General features: G+C 55.8%; 5 protein-coding genes across 5 annotated transcripts; 4 read left to right on the forward strand and 1 right to left on the reverse strand.

Annotated features, from left to right (window-relative positions):
• Window positions 1-381: 381 nt before the first annotated feature.
• CCMA1212_001861 (uncharacterized protein) lies at window positions 382-1208 on the forward strand (the record flags this gene model as incomplete). The annotated part of the gene is made up of 3 exons (XM_073699272.1): window positions 382-529; window positions 601-761; window positions 855-1208. The coding sequence occupies 3 exons, from the start codon at window positions 382-384 to the stop codon at window positions 1206-1208; spliced, it is 663 nt and encodes a 220-aa protein (XP_073561749.1).
• A 5383-nt stretch (window positions 1209-6591) lies between these two features.
• Window positions 6592-6822, reverse strand: CCMA1212_001862 (uncharacterized protein; the record flags this gene model as incomplete). Its single annotated transcript, XM_073699273.1, has 1 exon — window positions 6592-6822. The coding sequence occupies one exon, from the start codon at window positions 6820-6822 to the stop codon at window positions 6592-6594; it is 231 nt and encodes a 76-aa protein (XP_073561752.1).
• A 624-nt stretch (window positions 6823-7446) lies between these two features.
• Window positions 7447-7913, forward strand: CCMA1212_001863 (uncharacterized protein). The gene is made up of 3 exons (XM_073699274.1): window positions 7447-7515; window positions 7575-7792; window positions 7850-7913. The coding sequence occupies exons 1-3, from the start codon at window positions 7452-7454 to the stop codon at window positions 7874-7876; spliced, it is 309 nt and encodes a 102-aa protein (XP_073561751.1). The 5' UTR covers window positions 7447-7451; the 3' UTR covers window positions 7877-7913.
• A 2156-nt stretch (window positions 7914-10069) lies between these two features.
• CCMA1212_001864 (uncharacterized protein) lies at window positions 10070-12156 on the forward strand (the record flags this gene model as incomplete). The annotated part of the gene is made up of 10 exons (XM_073699275.1): window positions 10070-10518; window positions 10576-10652; window positions 10714-10781; window positions 10837-10907; window positions 10973-11047; window positions 11115-11341; window positions 11442-11553; window positions 11611-11738; window positions 11799-11960; window positions 12035-12156. The coding sequence occupies 10 exons, from the start codon at window positions 10070-10072 to the stop codon at window positions 12154-12156; spliced, it is 1491 nt and encodes a 496-aa protein (XP_073561746.1).
• Window positions 12157-16755: 4599 nt separating this feature from the next.
• On the forward strand, window positions 16756-18309 carry CCMA1212_001866 (uncharacterized protein; the record flags this gene model as incomplete). The annotated part of the gene is made up of 1 exon (XM_073699276.1): window positions 16756-18309. The coding sequence occupies one exon, from the start codon at window positions 16756-16758 to the stop codon at window positions 18307-18309; it is 1554 nt and encodes a 517-aa protein (XP_073561748.1).
• Between the last annotated feature and the right edge of the window lie 46 nt (window positions 18310-18355).

An 18355-nucleotide genomic window follows, 5' to 3' on the forward strand; every position in this document is an offset into this window, starting at 1 on the left:
GTCTCAGGGCTGCCAACCCAAGGAATATCAGATGCCGATGATGCCCTGCCTTATCAGCGACAGTCAGTCACGTCAGGTAGTGTGACCGGTGCCTTGTGACTTTTTGTAGCAGTTGCGCATCCGTCCTCCATCCCCCGTCCTGGCGCATTAGATAAGCCGAGACCACCCTGTGGCTTGCCTTTTGGCACAAAGCGAAAGAGGATCGCGCAACGCCACAAGCACCCTTGAAAGCCTCTATCGCTTGTCAAAGGCATTGAAACTCAAAATAGGAAAACAAATCTCGAACCGAAGCGCCCGACTCAAGTCAAGCCAGTCAATTCGACAAATCAGCAACCCCCCTCTACAGCGCCTTTCTAGGGCAGACCGCCGCCAGCAAACAACATGAGTGAGGCCGACGAGGCCATGACCGGTGTACACGGCGGTGAATCGCGTCTGCCCCTCTCCGAGGATGAGACGAAGGTGCTGGAGCTGTACGACAGGCTGCAGGAGCTGCGGCTCGAGATCGCCATTATCAACGCGCAGCAGGCCGGTAAGAAATCGCATGCCAGACGCGCGTGCCGTTGTGACTTTCATGATGATTTTGCTCATCCGACTCTTCAGGCATCAAAGATGATGAGGACATCACAGCGGCGCAAAACGCTCTTCTCACAGCAAGAGCGAGATACAGACTACGCAACGACGCAATCGAAGCCGTCATGATGGCAAACCCCATCCTCAAGGCCGTCCACAGCGGCACACAAGCATCCCCAATAGAGCGGCACGTATCCATCAAAACATTTACAGCTGAGTCACATACTTGAAACCCCCCAGCTAACCCGGGGATTATATGCAGAGACCTCTTCCCCTACATACAGCAGAGAGACGAAACGTCCATCTCCGTGGCCAAGCACGCAGACAGCTTGACAGAGCTCCGCCGCGACCTGACCAGCGTCCAGGTGCAGAGTATACGCGTATGTCGCGACAACGTTAAGCTTACGGCGCAGCTCTTCGAGCTCGCGGAGCAGACCAAGCAGCGCAAGGCCGTCCGCCTGGACGACCCCGACGTCCAGCGGGAGATGGACAAGCTGACGAGAGAGGTCAAGGCCAGCAGGCAGCGGTGGAAGGTCATGAAGGGCGTAGCTAGTGGCATCGTTGCCGGCAGTGGCGTTGATTGGGTTGCGGATGAGGAGCTGCGCAACATCGTATTAGATCCTGAGGATGAAGACTAGGTGCCGGCCGGCTGCCGCAAAGCTCAGTCACCGAAACTTTCGTAGCCAGCATCTATCCCGCCATCAGGCCCGGCGTCTAAACAAGCTGCCTGTGGCTTCCAGTCACGCAGGTTTCTGGCTGATGCCTACTCATAAGGGACTGCGTCCTCGGAACAGTCTGGGTCTGGTCATCGGACCGCAGGAGGCAGTTGGGTCGTTCGATGCGCGTCAGACGAACCTGTAGATCCACTACGAGATACCTTCTTACAACCTCACACGAACGAATACACTCATCACAGCCACAGCCAGCAGTGCTCAACATTTTCTTACACAAAGGCGCGTCGTTCCCTTAAAACGCGCCTTTTCACGCGTGGGGCGGGATATGAAAGGAAACAGGTGGTAAGAATCGTACTGCGCGTTATATACGCATGACTAATCAGTGGCTGGGTCCCAGCACTGCGCAAGATCAGAAAAGCTCTTGTGCCGCGCAGCTGACCTGCCTGTCCCAAAAGAAAAAAAAAAAATCGACACCAAGGGGCAGACAGACAAGAGAAAAAAAAAAACAAGCCTCGAGGATGGAGCATAATGGAGCCTCAGAGTGAAATTGGGAGCGCTGGAGAGCCAATACAAACGCTTCGTGCCTTGTCCCTTGCGTGCCGCACAAGGGATTTAGGAGCTATGACCACTTCCTCGAGCTGATGGCGGCCACGTGATGGACATCTCGCTGCTTGTCCCTTGACGCTTTTGGGGGATCTTTCAACAGTGATGGTTGAAAAGCGTTGTGAGATTTGATGCCGAGTCCGCCCTCAGAGGTCTGATGTTGTTGTTTGTCAACGCAGAAGATTTGCTCAGTCCATAGAGTTCACCAGGTGCACGCAGTGCTTTGTCGTCGACGATAGTATTGGGTGTTTATTCCACGCAAGAAAAAGAGGCGTCGACAAGTGGAGCGCCGCACTTGGTAGTAGCAGGCATTGTCTGATCAGTCACCCACGCATTTTTCGCAGAGGCGCGCGTGGGGAGTGTGAGAAGCACCAGAAAAGCAGGCATGGATGTACCGCACAGTATCTGGAGCTACTTGTGGCTTCCACTGCGAGAACCGGCTCCTCTGCGCGACAGGCATCTGGGCTCCTCCTTGGTGGGAAATGTCGGGGAGAGCGCTGTTGTCCTGTACGGTTACGATGTGGCCTCAACTCGGGAGCTGCCTCCAAAACTGGCTGGTTGCAAGGTATCTGCATGTAAACAGCAACAAAGTGATTCCCGTCTGCTCATGCCCAATGCGCCTGTGAGGTACTTGCAACAAAGACTCGGGAATTGTCCATCTCGCCTCGGAATGTTGCAGGTGTCGAATGGCTAATCAGCTGCTATACTCGTATGGTACCTCCGTGTCTTGCTCGACATTATACTAGCGGTATCTGTACGCACCCGGTCAGGAATGCCTAACTCGACAGACGCCGACATGAGACGATCTGTGTTTACGGGCGTACAAAGTACTCGCATGAACGGATGCGTTGGGTCGCCACTTGAAGTCCAACGTACAGGCTTCGTATTCGAGGTGGCTGCTGTTTGTCGTACTGAAGCGAAAGACAAATTCGACTCAATGTCCACACTCTGAACCACCGTCTTCCCTGCTCAGCGATGCGACGTTTGCCCTTTGCCGCGCAGCAGGATCAGTTGAGGACGGTGGTCCGTACGAAGGACTCATGTTGTCAGCCAGCTGGACTCGCCAGAGCCAGCAGAGGACGCCGACAGCCTTGAGCTCAACTCATCAGCCGCATTTAACGTGATATCCCGCTCAACAAGGCCAAGCTGCTGCTTTCTGTGTCCAAGCGGTACGGCTGCGTATGACCGGCAACCGGCGAGGAAAAGAATAGACCTGTCTGGTGGGCCAATATCAGTGAGCACTGCTTCAAGCTGTTTTCGCGCTTTCTGCTGCCGTTGGGAGGGTACCAAGGGCAAAGTACCAGTACTTGCAAAAGTCGTATGACGGTACATTTCGTCATGCACCACTACAAGTACACCCTTTCCATGGCAGAGCTCGACCTTTAGCCTGCAGTGGCACCACCCTCCGAGCTCCCCGCCGCTCCATCTTGCAACAACTGAGGCGACCAGCAGTCAGCAGTCTATCCGACATTGGTAAGAAGTGGCTGTTCCATGATGTGCATCTTCATGATGATACCCAAAGCGGGAGGAAGGATAACTCTTCCTACCTGAGCATCTTCGCAATCTTCAGCTCGCTCATCAAGAAATGCCCCTGTAAGAGGTTAGGCGGTATCAGATCCAGTAGCACAAAGGGGACCTTGTCTGGCATTGTCTCTGCGATTAATCAGGTACCGCAGATGGGCAACAAGGGCCGTCTGCATGCAGCGCGGGTCTGGACAATCTTGGGTGGTTAACGTCTCTGCCACGTACGGAGTACCCAAGCCAGCCAAGTTCGTGCCGAAGCGCACCTTGATAGCGGTAGCACTTATTGGCACGGAACAGCCGATGGAGCAATCAGCGACAAAAGAGCGACCGGGTGCCAATGGCAATGGTCAGCTCGGCACGCCTGATTGTCGCATTTCGTTTCAGCAATGCTTCGAGAAGACCCAAGGGCCCCGACTGGGGGCCATCGAGCCATTCGCCCCCAATACGGAGTACCAGCTGCCTCAGCACAAGCAAGCGCCTTGCCCTGCTGCCCTGTTCCGCGGAATAGGGTCGAGCATACTGTACTTGTCTCAACAGAGATCGTCAACTCCCTCCATACCTTGCCCCAAAGCTTGCCGCACAGGTGGCAAAGGGAAAACATGACCAGCACGCCCCGGTCCCAGTCGTGAGACCAGTGTGAGGGGAAGGGCACGAAAGATGCTCCACGCTAACAGCTCTGGCAGCAGTCGGCGCAACTCTCTGGCCCGCCAATGCGAGCGTGTGTTGCAGTGAGGAGCAAGAGGTGAGAAGCTGCCTGGCTGGGCCACCCAGAGCAATTTCCACAGCTTCCTTCGACGGTGTACTCGGCCCAGTCATTGTCGCGAAAAAGTACTTGTGATGGAAAACGCGGCCGTCCCAATTTCCGCATGGAAGTCAAGAAGCGCATGCAGCTGGTCACGCACATGCCCATTGGCCTTGGTCTCAACCTTGCTAGGCGCAAATGGCAGTCTGCCAGCGGTCCGTAATACCAACTGGTACCTTTTGCTCAATGCCATGCCATGCTTCGTCCGCGTCCTCGTACCAAAAACACCAATGGGGATCCACGCTGAGCCGACTCGAGACTCACGGTAAGCCGATACAGCAGCAACGTCGACGGTATGCACAAGGACAAAGTACTGGTACCACAGCAGCGAGCGCATCCACGCGCTGACGAAGAAAAGAGAGCTGCATGCAATATCAACGCACTATCGCAAAGTAAGCTATCTGTCAAGAGATGAGAACCGCGACAGAACGTTGCATTGCTCGGGGAGAGCCATACGGTCTGTCTCGTTAGCAATCGTGGGAGAGGCCGTTGTCTAGGAGGCGCGAGCGAGAGCGAACGTCCACGGAGGGCATGGGCAAGCCACAATGTCCTTTTCATGTGGGAACTCCGCACTTTGCAATCCAGCCTATTGCGAATGGGACTGCAGACTGCGTGCTACTGCCGGAATAGGCTGTCTGATGAATGTCTCTGAGTTGTCTGCACTCGCCCTCACAGCGCAACCGGCAAAACAAGAACATGGGGTGCCTTCCTAGTACGAGGTACTACTCAATAGCACTGCGGGCAATGTCACCGAGGTGTGGCACCGCCAGAGTACAGTACAGAGAGCTTGGAGGAGGGTGTCAGTAGCATGAACCTGCCATTGTAAATTCTGTCGTAGGAGTAGGTGCTGAGTAGGAGTAGGAATAGCAGTATCAAAAGGCAGGATCCAAGATTGAAACGCCTCATTATTTGTTGGCGTGAGCCAATCAATGAGGCATCAATGGAGAAAGCTCCTGGTCTTGGTTGGTATCGCTCCTTCCTCCAGCCAGAGAGCGAGAGCAGGCAGGTGCAGGCAGGTGCAAGCAGGTTGCAGGCGGGTGCAGGTGCAGGGAGGCAAGAGCAAGTCAAGCTCGAGCAATCAGCGGTGGGTTCGCTCCGGTGAGACGCTCCCGTCGTTGGTACGGAGTACGAGGCAGGAACGGAGTACAAGTACAGCCATCCCAAGGATGGGCGGAGGTCTGGCGCGGAGCAAGTACACCGTGCGATCTGCGAGGCGGACGATGGGGTACAAGGGGCGTGTACTGTCCGTGGGAGGGGACGGCTAAGCAGGCCTCGTACCTGTACAGTATTGCGCAATCAGCGGGCCAAGCAGCGCTCGCCTGTGACTGCCGCTGCTATCTTACTCGTGCAGACTTGCACGGCATCCATGACGACAGAGAGGCCTTGGGAAGCTCAGCTAGGAGCAGATGGACGCATGAGGCTTGCCGGATCGCCAGGTGAGAGCTCGCTAACATGAAGCAACAGCACGGGCACTGACGAAATGCTGGCTTCACTGGTCTGATGAGCTTGGTTTGTGCCACCTGTTAGTGGCAGGAGGCAGGGGAGGAGGCGAGAGCAGCGGGATTGTGGTGTTTGATCTGCTGGCAGAAGCTGTTTGATATCGACCTGACGTGTTTAGTCCATACTATACCCAAGTTATAGTTTGAGCCTCTATATGTCGACGATGATGCTGCTCGGATCCCAGCATCATTTACGGAACCGCTGTCTACCTATGATACCAGAAATCATGAGTATAGCATACGTACACGCAAAAGAAAACTAGAGCAAGTGAACAGCGACATACATACAGACGTAACATGAGCACCAACCAAGACAGCTGAATCGCCCTTCTCTCGCTGTTACCCTCGTGCTGCCGCCGCAGGTACTCGCCCACTGGGCGCATCCCGCCAGCAGGTACGAGTACCTCTGCGCCGCCCAGCAGCCCAGCAGCCCAGTGTGCGATGCCCAGTGTGCACCCAGTGCCAGCCGGACCGCCCACAGGGAACCGCCTGGTGCTGCAGCGCTCCAGACCCGACCAGAACCTGCGAGTACCTGTCGCGGTACCCGTACTAGCAGTCCTGCGTGCTCCATCCGCAGCCCTCGAACCCATGGCGGCAGCAGCTCCTAGCACAGTAGCACCAAAGGGCCAGCCAGCACACTCCGTACCCAGTACGGCTGGTACCTCAGCGACCAGCGCCAGCACGGCCACGGCGCAGGTACTCGGCGTCAGTAGTAAGGGACTATAGTGCGTACTCGTACCCCCCAACCCGGGCCAGAAACCGTCACCCCTCCAGGAGTATAGTAAGGAAGTACCTCCATAGTACGGAGTAGGGGAGCAGACCAAGTGTGAGCGAGCGTGGGCAGAGGACAGCGCTGGTGTGTGGGTGGTAGCTTTTCAGGCCGTCTGGCGCGTGTGCGCGTTCCCTCGGCAGCCCGCACTCAATCACTCGCCCATAGTAAAAAGGCTGCTTGGCCCTCCCCCCCCATACAGACTCGCTCCCCTTCTCCCTCTCCCATACAAATTCTCCCATACAAAATTCCTCCCATACAAACCACAGCACCCGCGTCTTCGTCGCAACACAACGCGCCTATCTGGTGAGTACCTCGCCGTCGCCCTGCATCACAGCCAAACACCAGGTCACCAGCAACAACGTCGTCTGCCGCGCGCATTGCCCTCGTTTCGCTGGTCACGACTGTTTTCCCCATTCCTTATTGCCTCATTTCTGCCTCTGCAGCTGTGCTTTTGCCAAAGTGCGGCGCTGCACCCTCCGTTGCATCTCTGCCTCTTCCATCACACTTCCTCGCTTGCCTGCGCATCCTCAGCAAAAGCGCAGCTATGCGCTCACCCGGGCGGTCGCTTTGAGAGGTCAAGAACCTCGACATCGCAACCATCGCTCGTCGGCGGAAGGCACCAAAAACCTCTTCAAAGTATGAAGATGGCCTCTTTGTTGCACTTTTTGAGCTTCAAAGCCCGTTTTTGGCGCGCAACCACCCTCAATTGCACTCTGTCGCCTCGCCTGCTACCTCATGGCAAGCTCACCGAGCTGCACCCCAGAAGCTACCCCTCTACTCGCTCTACCTTGATCATTTACCTCTCCGCCTCTACCTCTCCACATCCCACTTTCGCCATGTCGTCTGTTTTGCCTTCGCGGTGCAGCTTAGTCGCTACCATTTGCGGGATTGTGGCTGCGCCCGACTTGTCAACTCCTTTCTCGTTTTGAACATCGCTTCATTCGCCTTTCCACGTTTTTTATCCATCGCAACTAACGCCATCGGTCTAGAAATATCACACAGTCAAGATGCCCAAGGCCGCAGCAGGAAAGCGTGGTGCCAAGGACGGTGGCAAGAAGCGCACCAAGAAGGGTATGTTCATGTCCTTCTTTTTCACCTCGAAAGGCACGTTTGTGGCTGACTTGATTCAGACCCCAACGCTCCCAAGCGCGGTCTCTCTGCCTACATGTTCTTCGCCAACGAGCAGCGTGAGAACGTCCGTGAGGAGAACCCCGGCATCTCATTCGGCCAGGTCGGCAAGCTTCTCGGTGAGCGGTGGAAGGCCCTCAACGACAAGCAGCGTGCCCCTTATGAGGCCAAGGCTGCCGCCGACAAGAAGCGCTATGAGGATGAGAAGCAGGCTTACAACGTTAGTCCTTGAGTCGCCTGGCCTAACAATGAGATGCGTGCTGACCCGCCTGGACAGGCCGACCAGGAGGAGGACTCATCGTAAGCTGGGGCTAGCCGTGGTGGAAAATCCAGAATCATGACTATGGTGGTTCTTTCAGCAATGATTCATTAGGCCCTGGGCTGAGGATAACGGCAACCGGCCGCTCGCCTCCAAGGCCCAGGCTGGTGATGTCGATTTCTTCTTAGTCTTTTGGGCAGGACGGTGTTGTACGAATGCACGGAATGGGTTGCGTACTATTTGCTTTCAGGTGCCGGAAATTCAACGGAACAGGGTCTCGCATGCTTGTAATTGTGGACGGGGTAGTGGCCGGCAGAGCTACAATGCGATATCACACAACTACGTGAGCTTCATTCATCGTAATAACAATGAAGCCACGATGCCATGAATTGAGAATATCAATACAACATGATCAACTTGCCACATTTGCGTGCACCGTGCTTTGTCATTTCAGATTTCTCTATGCCAATAAATCAAGAGACTTCAGCTCAGCTTCACTCATGAGCGTCTCGATCGGCACCCTCTATCACGTCTCAGAACGCGCTTCACCATGGTCTCTGCAGCCTCACAAGTTCGTGACTAAGCTGCGCTCGATATGGCTGGCAGTAAATTGCAGTGGCTGCATTCGATGGCGGTGGAGGTGGCGGTGTGCAATCGGCTCGGATCAATCCAAGCTCGCGGAGCCTCACGACTCCGGAACCCGGAAGCGACACTCCGTCAACTCCAAACCGAATACCTGAGCATAGCTTGGGAGCAAAAGCGAAGGATGGCGACGACGGCTGCAAGAAGCGCTACTCCTACACCGCGCGCAGTTTGGGGGCAAAAGCCGGTCGACGGAGGCCCGGGCCGTGAGTAAGCTCGACTTTCTGCTCTCCACCACTCCGCCATTTGGCACCAGCCTCAGGCTCAATCAAGGGCGGCTCTGCGGCTCCTTCGCCACAGCTCCCCCTTCCCTCCCCTCACTTCTTCACTTGCATTAACAGTTTACCACAGAAAAGCGCCGGCGAGCTGCTAGTCCAACCGCCCAAACCTGAGCCTCCTCGACGACCAACCCCATGCTCCAGCCACATCCTCGCACAGGCTAATGCTCGCGAGCATCACCGCTCAATCAGATGCCGGCAGCTAATCTGTTGGCAGCATCACGCCTCCACCCCAAGCGAGCCAATTGGTGCAGACGCAGGCCTCGCTCGGTGGAACAAGAGGCTGCTTGGCTGCGTGCTTGTACGAACATGAACATGCTTTGCTGCATCGCGCCATGCAAGTGCCGGCCCAATGCACCGCAAAACCGTCGGGTCGACACACGCTTGCTTTCGTGGCAGGCTGTGAGCTGCTGGCGCTGCTGCGAGCCTCCTCTGGCTCGCACCCGCCACCCGCAAATGGGGTGACGAGCTCTCCCTACTCGTGGTGGAACTCTGGCGATGCACCAGCTGGTCATCCGATGAGTGTTGCTCGACCGCCGGCGGGGACTCGGGCTCGAGAGACGCAGCAGAGGCAGGAAAGCAGGAAAGCAACATGAAGCAGCATGTGCACAATTTATGCCGGACACGCTGGCATCTGCTGGTGCCGCATGTGTTGCAGCTGTTGCAGTGCTGCAGAGGCCCAATGCTTTGGTGATGCCCTTGCCTCTTGGCCACTCTCCCTTCTCTCCATCATCCCCATGCATTGGGCTGCCACCGGTGTGGGAGACAGATGCCCCTCCACGCTTCCGGCTTCTGATGTTGCATGCTATGCTCTCAGTTCCCCCCGCCCCGACTTAAACTACCGGTCCACCCTGCCACTCCGACGTTTCGATTTGATCTGCTCCGACCCAACCTTTCGGATCTTGTCTGGCTCTCCTTCACTTGCTGTGGTGCTGCAACAGCTGGCCAGAAGAGCGCAGTTTTCTTTTGCTCTTTATACTCTCTCTCCCCTTTCTTCCCACGGCTGGCACACGGGTGCACCAATCGTATATCGTATAGAAGCTAGCTGTTGGTAAAAGCCAGTCTAAATCCATCGACTCCGGTGCGTGAATCGACTTGACCGACAGCATATCCGGAGAGACGGGGTAGAGGCATAGGGACCGAGCCGCCGACTGGTCTTACACTTGATTCATCTCAACCCGCCGAACGTTGATTCATCTCGAGTGGTCATGCTTGGATAGTTCACGTCGACTCTCGTCCAAGTTTCGCCCTTTCCTATTTTTCGCCTCCGTATTACTGTCATCGTCACTCTTCACCTAATAATCTGTTTAATCACACCATGGAGCTTTCGTCGCCTATTGAAGATGCCGCCCTGGTTGACGCCCATCTACTAAAGGGATGCTGCTTGGAGGCGGACAGGTCGGACAGTGTCTGGCTGCGGCTTGAGGGTCTGTTCATCGCCCTGCCAGAAGCGAACCGTCGGCACCTGAGGCCACTCATCGACGAGATCAGGACCTCGAGCTTGCTTCTACGAGAACTGGCCGACCTCTCCCAAGTTCATCAAGACCGCGTGCCGCTGGTTCTGGACCCTCTCAACACCGTGCTGCCCTGCATGTCACGATCGCTCCGGGACATCACCACGCACTATGAGAATCGAAAGTTGACCAAAGTCAACCGATGGCGAACAATGTTCCATGAGATGACCAACGAAGCCGGTGGTCTGCAATTGCCGCAGCGGTTTGTCGTCTATAACCATTACCTTTCGGCCATCCGGGATTTGCTATCCAGGTTTGACACCTTGATGTCTTTCGTCTTGGTTCGAGCTGCTGACTTGCCTGTTTGAAGGTCACCCAACTTTGACCTCAACATGATGGAAGCTTTCCGCCTGCAAATCATGAACTTGCGAGAGGCTAGAGGAATCCGTAAGTGCAATAACAATCTCAACATCAGAGATGAGAAACCTTGACACTGACAAGTGAGCAGCTCCGCCCCCCATCCAAGCCGGCCCCTTGGTCCGATACGGCGCCATTCCGCCTGCAGACACGGACCCGGTAAAGCAACCTCACTCTTCCTGATTGACATGCTGCTTACATTGTGTTGATTCAGTCCATCCACTGGTCTGAGCAGATCTTTTCCCTGCCACTGCCATCGCGCTCACCTTTCAAAAGCCAGCTTCCGTGAGTTAATGGACGCCGCCCTGGTACAGTGAGTGAGCTTAACTCATTGACGTGACATTTGCTAGATCCGAGTCGTTTGGACCACATCGGCCGTGGGGTCACCTCAGCATCCCTAACAATTCCAAAGTTTTGTTTAGACGGTAGGCTATCCATAAGAGCTTCCCCCCCCCAAAACACTTTTCACAAGGTTGCTCATCGAGGAGATAGGCCCATTGATGACGACAAGATCTCTCTTATTGCCTACTCAGATGGGCGGGATGGGTCTCCCCATCTGCTACTTCGAACATTCTATATGGGCGGACCATGGTTCTCGCTTCGCGGAGTTCACGAGCTGTGCATCCAGCGTGAGAACGAGGCCATCCACTTCAAGCGATGGAGCCGCTCCGAAAACTGCTCCAAACTCTGGGCAACATTGCGCTTCCAGACGTGGGAAGGTATGCCTTAGCTTCCCCTGAGTTGAATCCGTCGGGGGTGATCAACCTCAGCTCAAGCGATGGACGTTGTGAATGTTTGCCGCTAACATGCCATTTCCAGAGCTCGTTCTCATGTACTGCACGTTCCTGGCCCTCAAGTCTCGCAACACCCTGACGGTCCAGCTGGGAACCAAGGAATATGCTCTCAAGGGTGAAAAGAAGCTCTTCCAAGCGTGAGTCTTTGTCTCTCTGGTGACAGCAGCGCCAGCTCTTTGCTGAAACTGTTGCAGGTGTATCTTGGACGACGGCTTCAAGCACTCCCTCATCGTTTACGAAGACCGATGTACAGGCGGCCGCCGCATCCACGTCGCCGTATGGGAGGGCGAGCTGCGCCAATGTCCCGTCTGGACAGCCTTTGGTTGGTTTTCATCCCCCCTTATTTGGCCAAGACGAACAACTCGCTAACAACGGCTGATAGTGACCCATCAATCCGCGTCGCCCACCTGGCTCAAGCGCGTCAGCCGCAAGAGAATCCGCCTCGCCGACGTCCAGCTGTACGTTTTCTGCCAGCAGTACCGACAACAGTCGCAGCGCAAAGGTTCAGGAGGATCCTTTGAGATTCAATTCTACAGCGAAGAAGGTGAAATCCGCATGCTCCTTTTTCCCCTCTTTCTATCTCTGCACGAAACAACCCGCTAAATGGCATTGATATAGCCGCCCAAAGCTTCAAGGACCTCTTCACTCCTATTCCAACAAAGTCAAACATGTCTCGGCCCATCACTCCCAGACCAATCACGCCCAGAATCGCATCCCGACCGACAACTCCACGAGCCTAATTTCGAGCGATCCATCTCAATATCTATCCTTATTCTATTATACGTTTTCGGCTTCACCGGTCCAACTCGACGACTCTGCCCCAGCAGCCCTGGCCACAGTTCTTTTGTTCCCTTTTTTTTTTTTTTTTTAATTCTTCTTCTCACTTCTATGCTCACGCTTATACCCTCTTAACGTTTCTCCGACACACGCATTCTAACGACGATATGAACTGAATAAATCAAAGACATGGAACACATATATCTTTTTCTGCTGCAAGGCGACCGGCGTTTTTGATATTTTTCTGCAGCAAAAAAAGTTATATATGAGAGGGTCATTGATGATGCTCGCTTTTCACCAGAGATTGTTTGTTATGTTATGATTTTACAGGTTGATTTATTTGATGGACCTTGAATCCGAGGCTATGGCAAGTTGATGGCGATGATAATTGACGATAATTATGCTAGTTTTACGATTTATAGGCTCAATATTGTTATGAACATCATATTCGGTAATTCATTGCTTTTAACAAACTATTTGCTGGGCATAATCTCGTACGATTTTCCGGTACTTTGCTCCCACACGATTCATGCACTACGCTTCAATTACACACAAAGTAAACAAACATCCCTTTCGTCATCCAGCCATTGCCGCAGCTTAGGTCTTGACATCGGGCTCGTCACGGCCAATGTGCTCCTTAAACTTCAGCAGCTCCGTCGCAAACTTGACTTCCTCCTTCAGGAAGTCCTGGGCATCCAGGTCGTACTTGGAGGGGTCGTCGGTGTGCTGTTCAATGTACAGGCGGATGGTGGCGCCGGACGAGCCGGTGCCCGAGAGACGGACAACGATCCGGCTGCCGGAGGAGAAGCCGGCGTACAGGCCCTGATTGGAGGAAACGGAGCCGTCCAGGTCGGTGTAGGAGAAGTTGCCAGCCTTGGTGACGGTGCGCTCTGTTTAAGAAGATGTCAGTTCACGATGCTACTGTTGATTTCATTTTCATGGAAAGGAGATGCCTACCGCCAATGGTGCTGCCCACAAACTTTGGATCCTTGACCAAAGCCTCGAGCTCGCCAACAACCTTGTTGGCACCCTCGGAGTCGACGTTCTCGTAGTCGTATCGGGTGAAGAACGTGCGGCCGTACTGCGTCCAGAAGTCCTTCTGGATCTGCTTGATGGAGGGGGCAACATCAGGGTTCTGGACGCCCAGGGCGGCGATGATGTTCAGCCAGGCGACAATAGCCCACAGACCATCCTTCTCGCGGATGTGGTCGCTGCCGGTTCCGAAACTCTCCTCACCGCAGATGGACAGCTTCTTGGCGTCGAAGAGAGCGCAGAAGAACTTCCAGCCCGTGGGGACCTCGTAGCAGTCGAGGCCCTGGGCCTTGGCAACCAGGTCGACGGCGCCGCTGGTGGGCATGGATCGGGCCAGGCCGTTGACGCCGTTCTTCTGGAAGTAGGGGATGAGCTTGGCGTGGTGGGCAATGATGGCGAGCGAGTCTCCGGGGGAAACGAAGGCGTTGGCGCCGTAGATCATGTTTCGGTCGCCATCACCGTCCGAGGCAGCGCCAAAGGGAATCTTGTTCTTGTCGACCACCTCGACCAGGGAGTGGGCGTAGGTGAGGTTGGGGTCGGGGTGTCCGCCGTTGAAGTCGGGGCTGGGCTCGCAGTTCTGGGTGGCGCCGGTGAGGCCAAGCTCCTTTTCGAAGATGGCCTTTCCGTAGGGGCCCGTGACTCCGTGCAGGCCGTCGAACAGGATCTTGAAGTCGGGGTGGGCGGAGAAGAACTTCTTGATGGTGTCGAAGTCGAAGATGTCCTTGAGCATGGCGACGTAGTCGGCAGTGCTATCGATGATCTCAACCTCGAGGGAGCCATAGGTGGAGGTGCCAATGGTGGAGATGTCGATGTCGGGGATCTCGGCGATCTTGTACGAGGTCAAGCTCTTGGACGTCTCGTAGATCTTGTTGGTGACGGACTCGGGAGCGGGGCCGCCGTTGGACAGGTTGTACTTGATGCCGAAGTCGTTCTGGGGACCTGTTTGTAAGAAGCTCGTCGTCAGCACCTCTTGCCCCCCCTTGACCTGTTCAGCTTGACGGCTTGAGGGACTTACCGCCGGGGTTGTGGCTCGCGGTGAGCAGGATGCCACCAGTGGCCTTGCGGAGGCGGATGACATGGCTGGCCGCGGGAGTGGACAGGATGCCGTTCTGGCCGATGAGCAGCTTCTTGACGCCGTACGCGGCGCTGATCTTGGCAATCAGCTGGATGACCTCGGGGTTCCAAAAGCGGCCATCGCCACCGATGACGAGGAAAGCGCCTGGAAGACGGAGGAGCAGAGCATTAGCACGGGGCTGCTTCTGAAGCACGTTGATGTTGGTGGTATTGGGTGGTTCGTACCCTCAGCGCCCTCGGGGATAGACAGGAGGATGCTGGTGATGAAGGACTCGCTGTAGTGCGGCTTCTGGAAGACGGTGACCTTCTTTCGCAGGCCAGAACTGGTGATTTCAGCTTCATGTCAGCAATTGCAGTTCGATTGCGCGTCAGGGAGCGAGAAAAAGAGAGCGAGTCGATGACGTACGTTCCGGGCTTCTGGTCCTGGAAGGGCTCGAACTGGACGGTCTGGATGCTCATGGCGGAGGAGAGGAGGTACAGTCTAGGATTAGGATAAGGATGAAGGATGAAGGAAGAGGTAGAAGCAATAGAAGAGGCTATGAAGAGTCTTTTTATCGCCAATTTGACTCGCGGGAAGCTGAAGCAAGCGGGATAATAGGGGATGGCAAGCTCTACCTACTAATAAGGGGCGATGAGGGGAGCTCTGCTCTGTGGTGGGGATTGGGCATGGAGGGGCAGACGGTGCTGGCGGGGGAGGCATTGGCACTGTCCAACCTGGAAGAGAATTGCAGTCATAACACAGTGCAATTACACAGTACGGACACGACCCTACCGATGCCGACGGAGCTCGCCTTGTCCAACGAGAAGCCGAGCTGTCGGCCAACAATGACATCAAAGAGGCGCAATTGGGTGCTTTGACTGTGGTTTTGGGTGTGGTTGGGTCTTGCAGGCAACGGAGCACAGAGACGGCGAACGGGTAGCCTTGACATTGAGCAGGTTTTCTATCTCGTTGTATGGAGTACCGAACATCATCACGAAGCACTATTTCCAGATGATGTTGACGATGCCGCCCCGAAAATCACGTCCCGGTAGTATCTCGCCTCCTCGATGCTCTCCAGAATGTCGTCCCTGGCCTTGTGGCGCCCCAGCTTGGCCGGCGCCCTCGCCAGCACCTCTGGCCGGCTCCACCGCCTGGCAGCCTCCTTGATGGAGCTGACGTCCAGGATGCGGTAGTGCAGATGCTCCACGACCTTGGCGAACGGCTCCTTTCGCAGAAACGCTCGGTCCGCGTGCACGCTGTTGCCCGCCAGCAGCGCCGTGCGCGGCCCGGGCACGAACCGCGTGATGTAGCGGTACAGAGCGTCGGCTGCCTGCGCGGGCGTCGTGTCCGAGGCGATGACGGCCGCCGTCAGGCCCGACTTGCCGTGCGTGTTGGTGCACCAGTCGTCCATCTGGTCCAGCCGGGACTTGGGCCAGTGGATGACGGCGTGGAAGCCCTCGGGGTCGACGATGTCGAGGTTGGCCGTTGTCAGGATGCAGTAGATTTCCAGAATCTCCTCCGTGTCCGGGTTCAGGCCCGTCATCTGCAAGTCAACGGCACCACCGCAGTAAGCACGCAAGATCAGCAGAGTTGGGTTTGCGGATGGGCAGCAAAAATGTGCCAACGGTTCATCATTCATCGTCCTCTCTCACCTCGCAGTCGATCCAGACTAGGGCATCGTCCATGGCCGCGGCCTGGCTGGTAGACTCGGATACCGGCATGCTGGACGATCGGATGTAACCACACGGCAGGCGTTGATTCCCAAGCTTGAATCCGAGCCTAAACGGCGGGGAATTATCAGAAAGAGATGGAATCGAGAGGTAAACCAGGATAGTATTCGCCCAGGTAACGGATCCCAAGCATCGGCGACGGGTCGCTCGTCGTCGGGTTCCAATTGTGTGTCGATCCGAGAGGAGTCCATATCACGAAATTCGAGCTTGGGGTAACCTGCATGCTGCGTTCAGGCCCTGTTGAGGCCCCTCTTCAGGCCCTGCAGCGCCCTATCCTGCAGCTTTAGCGACCGGTGGGCCGGCATTCAGCGATCCAGGACCCCTGTAGCTCCCTAGTACTTGCAGCCATGTGGCGCTGTGGCTGCCCTCCACCGTCATCTCTCTCCTCTCTCCGCTTCCCCTCAGTGCTGTTCTCTTCCCCCTCAACGTCTTTTCCCATACAAGCATGGTCTCGATAAGCTGCGCCATGGTGTTCCTCCCCCTCATCGCTAGCGGTGTTAGCACTGGAACGTTGCAACATCTTCTGTCCAATACTGGAGATGATTTGAATCAGCCGGCCCTGATTGGGTGACTCTGCTGCATCTCGTTGACGGCGTCGCTGGCTAAACGGCAGTTTTGATCCATGGCTATCTGTATATATACGGGGTTTTCACAAGCAGATTCACCATTCCTCGACGACAGTTCAGTTCGTCGACATCGGACGGACGTTCTTTGATAGTCCCGAGAAGCTTTGATCCATCGTCGCCATGGCCTCGCTCAAGGTCTCCAACGACCCCCATGTGAAGCCGCTTCCGCGGCCTGAAATGTCCGAGGACCCTCCTCGTTTCATCATTATCGGCGCTGGAGCCCGAGGAATCGGCTATGCCAGGAGCATCGATATCGCCAGCAACGGCGTCGTGGCAGCTGTGGCGGATCCCAACAAGTATCGACGAGAGACGTTGGGAAAGCAGCACATCTGGGGCACCAGCAGTCCTGGAGAAGGCCAGATATTCGAAGACTGGCGTGACTTTGTCGAATACGAGCAGAAGCGACGCGAGCGGGTAGCCAATGGCGAGAGCAATGTCCCCAAGGGTGTTGATGGCGCCTTTGTCTGTGTCCAAGATCAGATGCACCGAGAGGTCGTCGTTGGACTGGCACCGCTGGGCCTTCACATTATGTGTGAGAAGCCTCTTGCACCATCACTGGGAGACTGTCTCGACATATACAAGTCTCTCAAGCCGCTGCTCAAATCCAACATCTTCTCCATTGGCCACGTCCTACGCTACAGCCCTCATAACATGATGTTGAGGAAGCTGCTCGTCGAGGACAAGATCATTGGCGACATCAACAGCGTCGTTCACACAGAGCCCGTGGGATGGTGGCACTTTACGCACTCGTACGTGCGAGGGAACTGGAGAAATTCCAAGACATCGGGCCCGTCGCTGCTGACCAAGTGCTGCCACGACGTCGACCTGATCATGTGGCTGCTCTGCTCGCCGGAAAAGGCGGGCCAGGGCGAGCCTCATATGCCCGTGTTCGTCTCGTCCTCTGGCGGCCTGCAGTTCTTCAAGAAGAGCCGCAAGCCTGCCGCCGCTGGATCGGCCACCAACTGCATGACGTGCCCCCTGGGCGACTCGGGCTGCAAGTATTCTGCCAAGAATGTATATCTGAGCGCCAACTGCGAGGGAGTCGGGACTGGCAACACCGACTGGCCCCTGACCACCGTCGTGCACGACATTGAAGACTACAAGACCCTGGGCGAGCGCAGTGCGGCAGTCACCAAGGCTCTGGAGGAAGACTACGACGAGTCCACGCCAAAAAATCAAGTCAGCTCGCGCAACTGGTTCGGGCGATGCGTCTTTGAAGCAGACAACGACGTGTGCGACGACCAGTTCGTCACCATTACTTGGCCCGAGTCAATCAAGCCCGCCAAGCGCGTGACCATACAGATGGTGGCCCAGACGAAGAAGCAGTGCCACCGCTTCTCCTACTTTTACGGCGAGCACGGCGAGATCTACACGGACTCCGAAAAGATTGTCGTGGAGGACTTCAGCACCAAGAAGCAGACGGTCTACACTCCCCACGTCGAACACAAAGGGCATGGCGGCGGCGACCTGGGCCTGACGAGGCAGTTTGTGCTGGCCTGCGACCGCGTCAAGAACCACGGATGGGAGGCCGAAAAGGCACAGAACGAGTTTGTCGGGTGCACTGTGGAAGAGGTGATTCGCAGCCATGCAATGGTGTTCGCCGCTGAGGAGGCTCGCACGACCAATACGGTTGTCAACTGGCCACGGTTCTGGGATAGGGCAACGAAAGAGTAGAGCCGCAATTACAAGGCGTGATGTTGGAATACTCCATGAGAAGCTT

This window comes from Trichoderma ghanense, assembly GCF_004382785.1.
Source record: "Trichoderma ghanense strain CCMA-1212 chromosome Unknown scaffold_1, whole genome shotgun sequence".
Classification (NCBI taxonomy): Eukaryota; Fungi; Ascomycota; class Sordariomycetes; order Hypocreales; family Hypocreaceae; genus Trichoderma; species Trichoderma ghanense.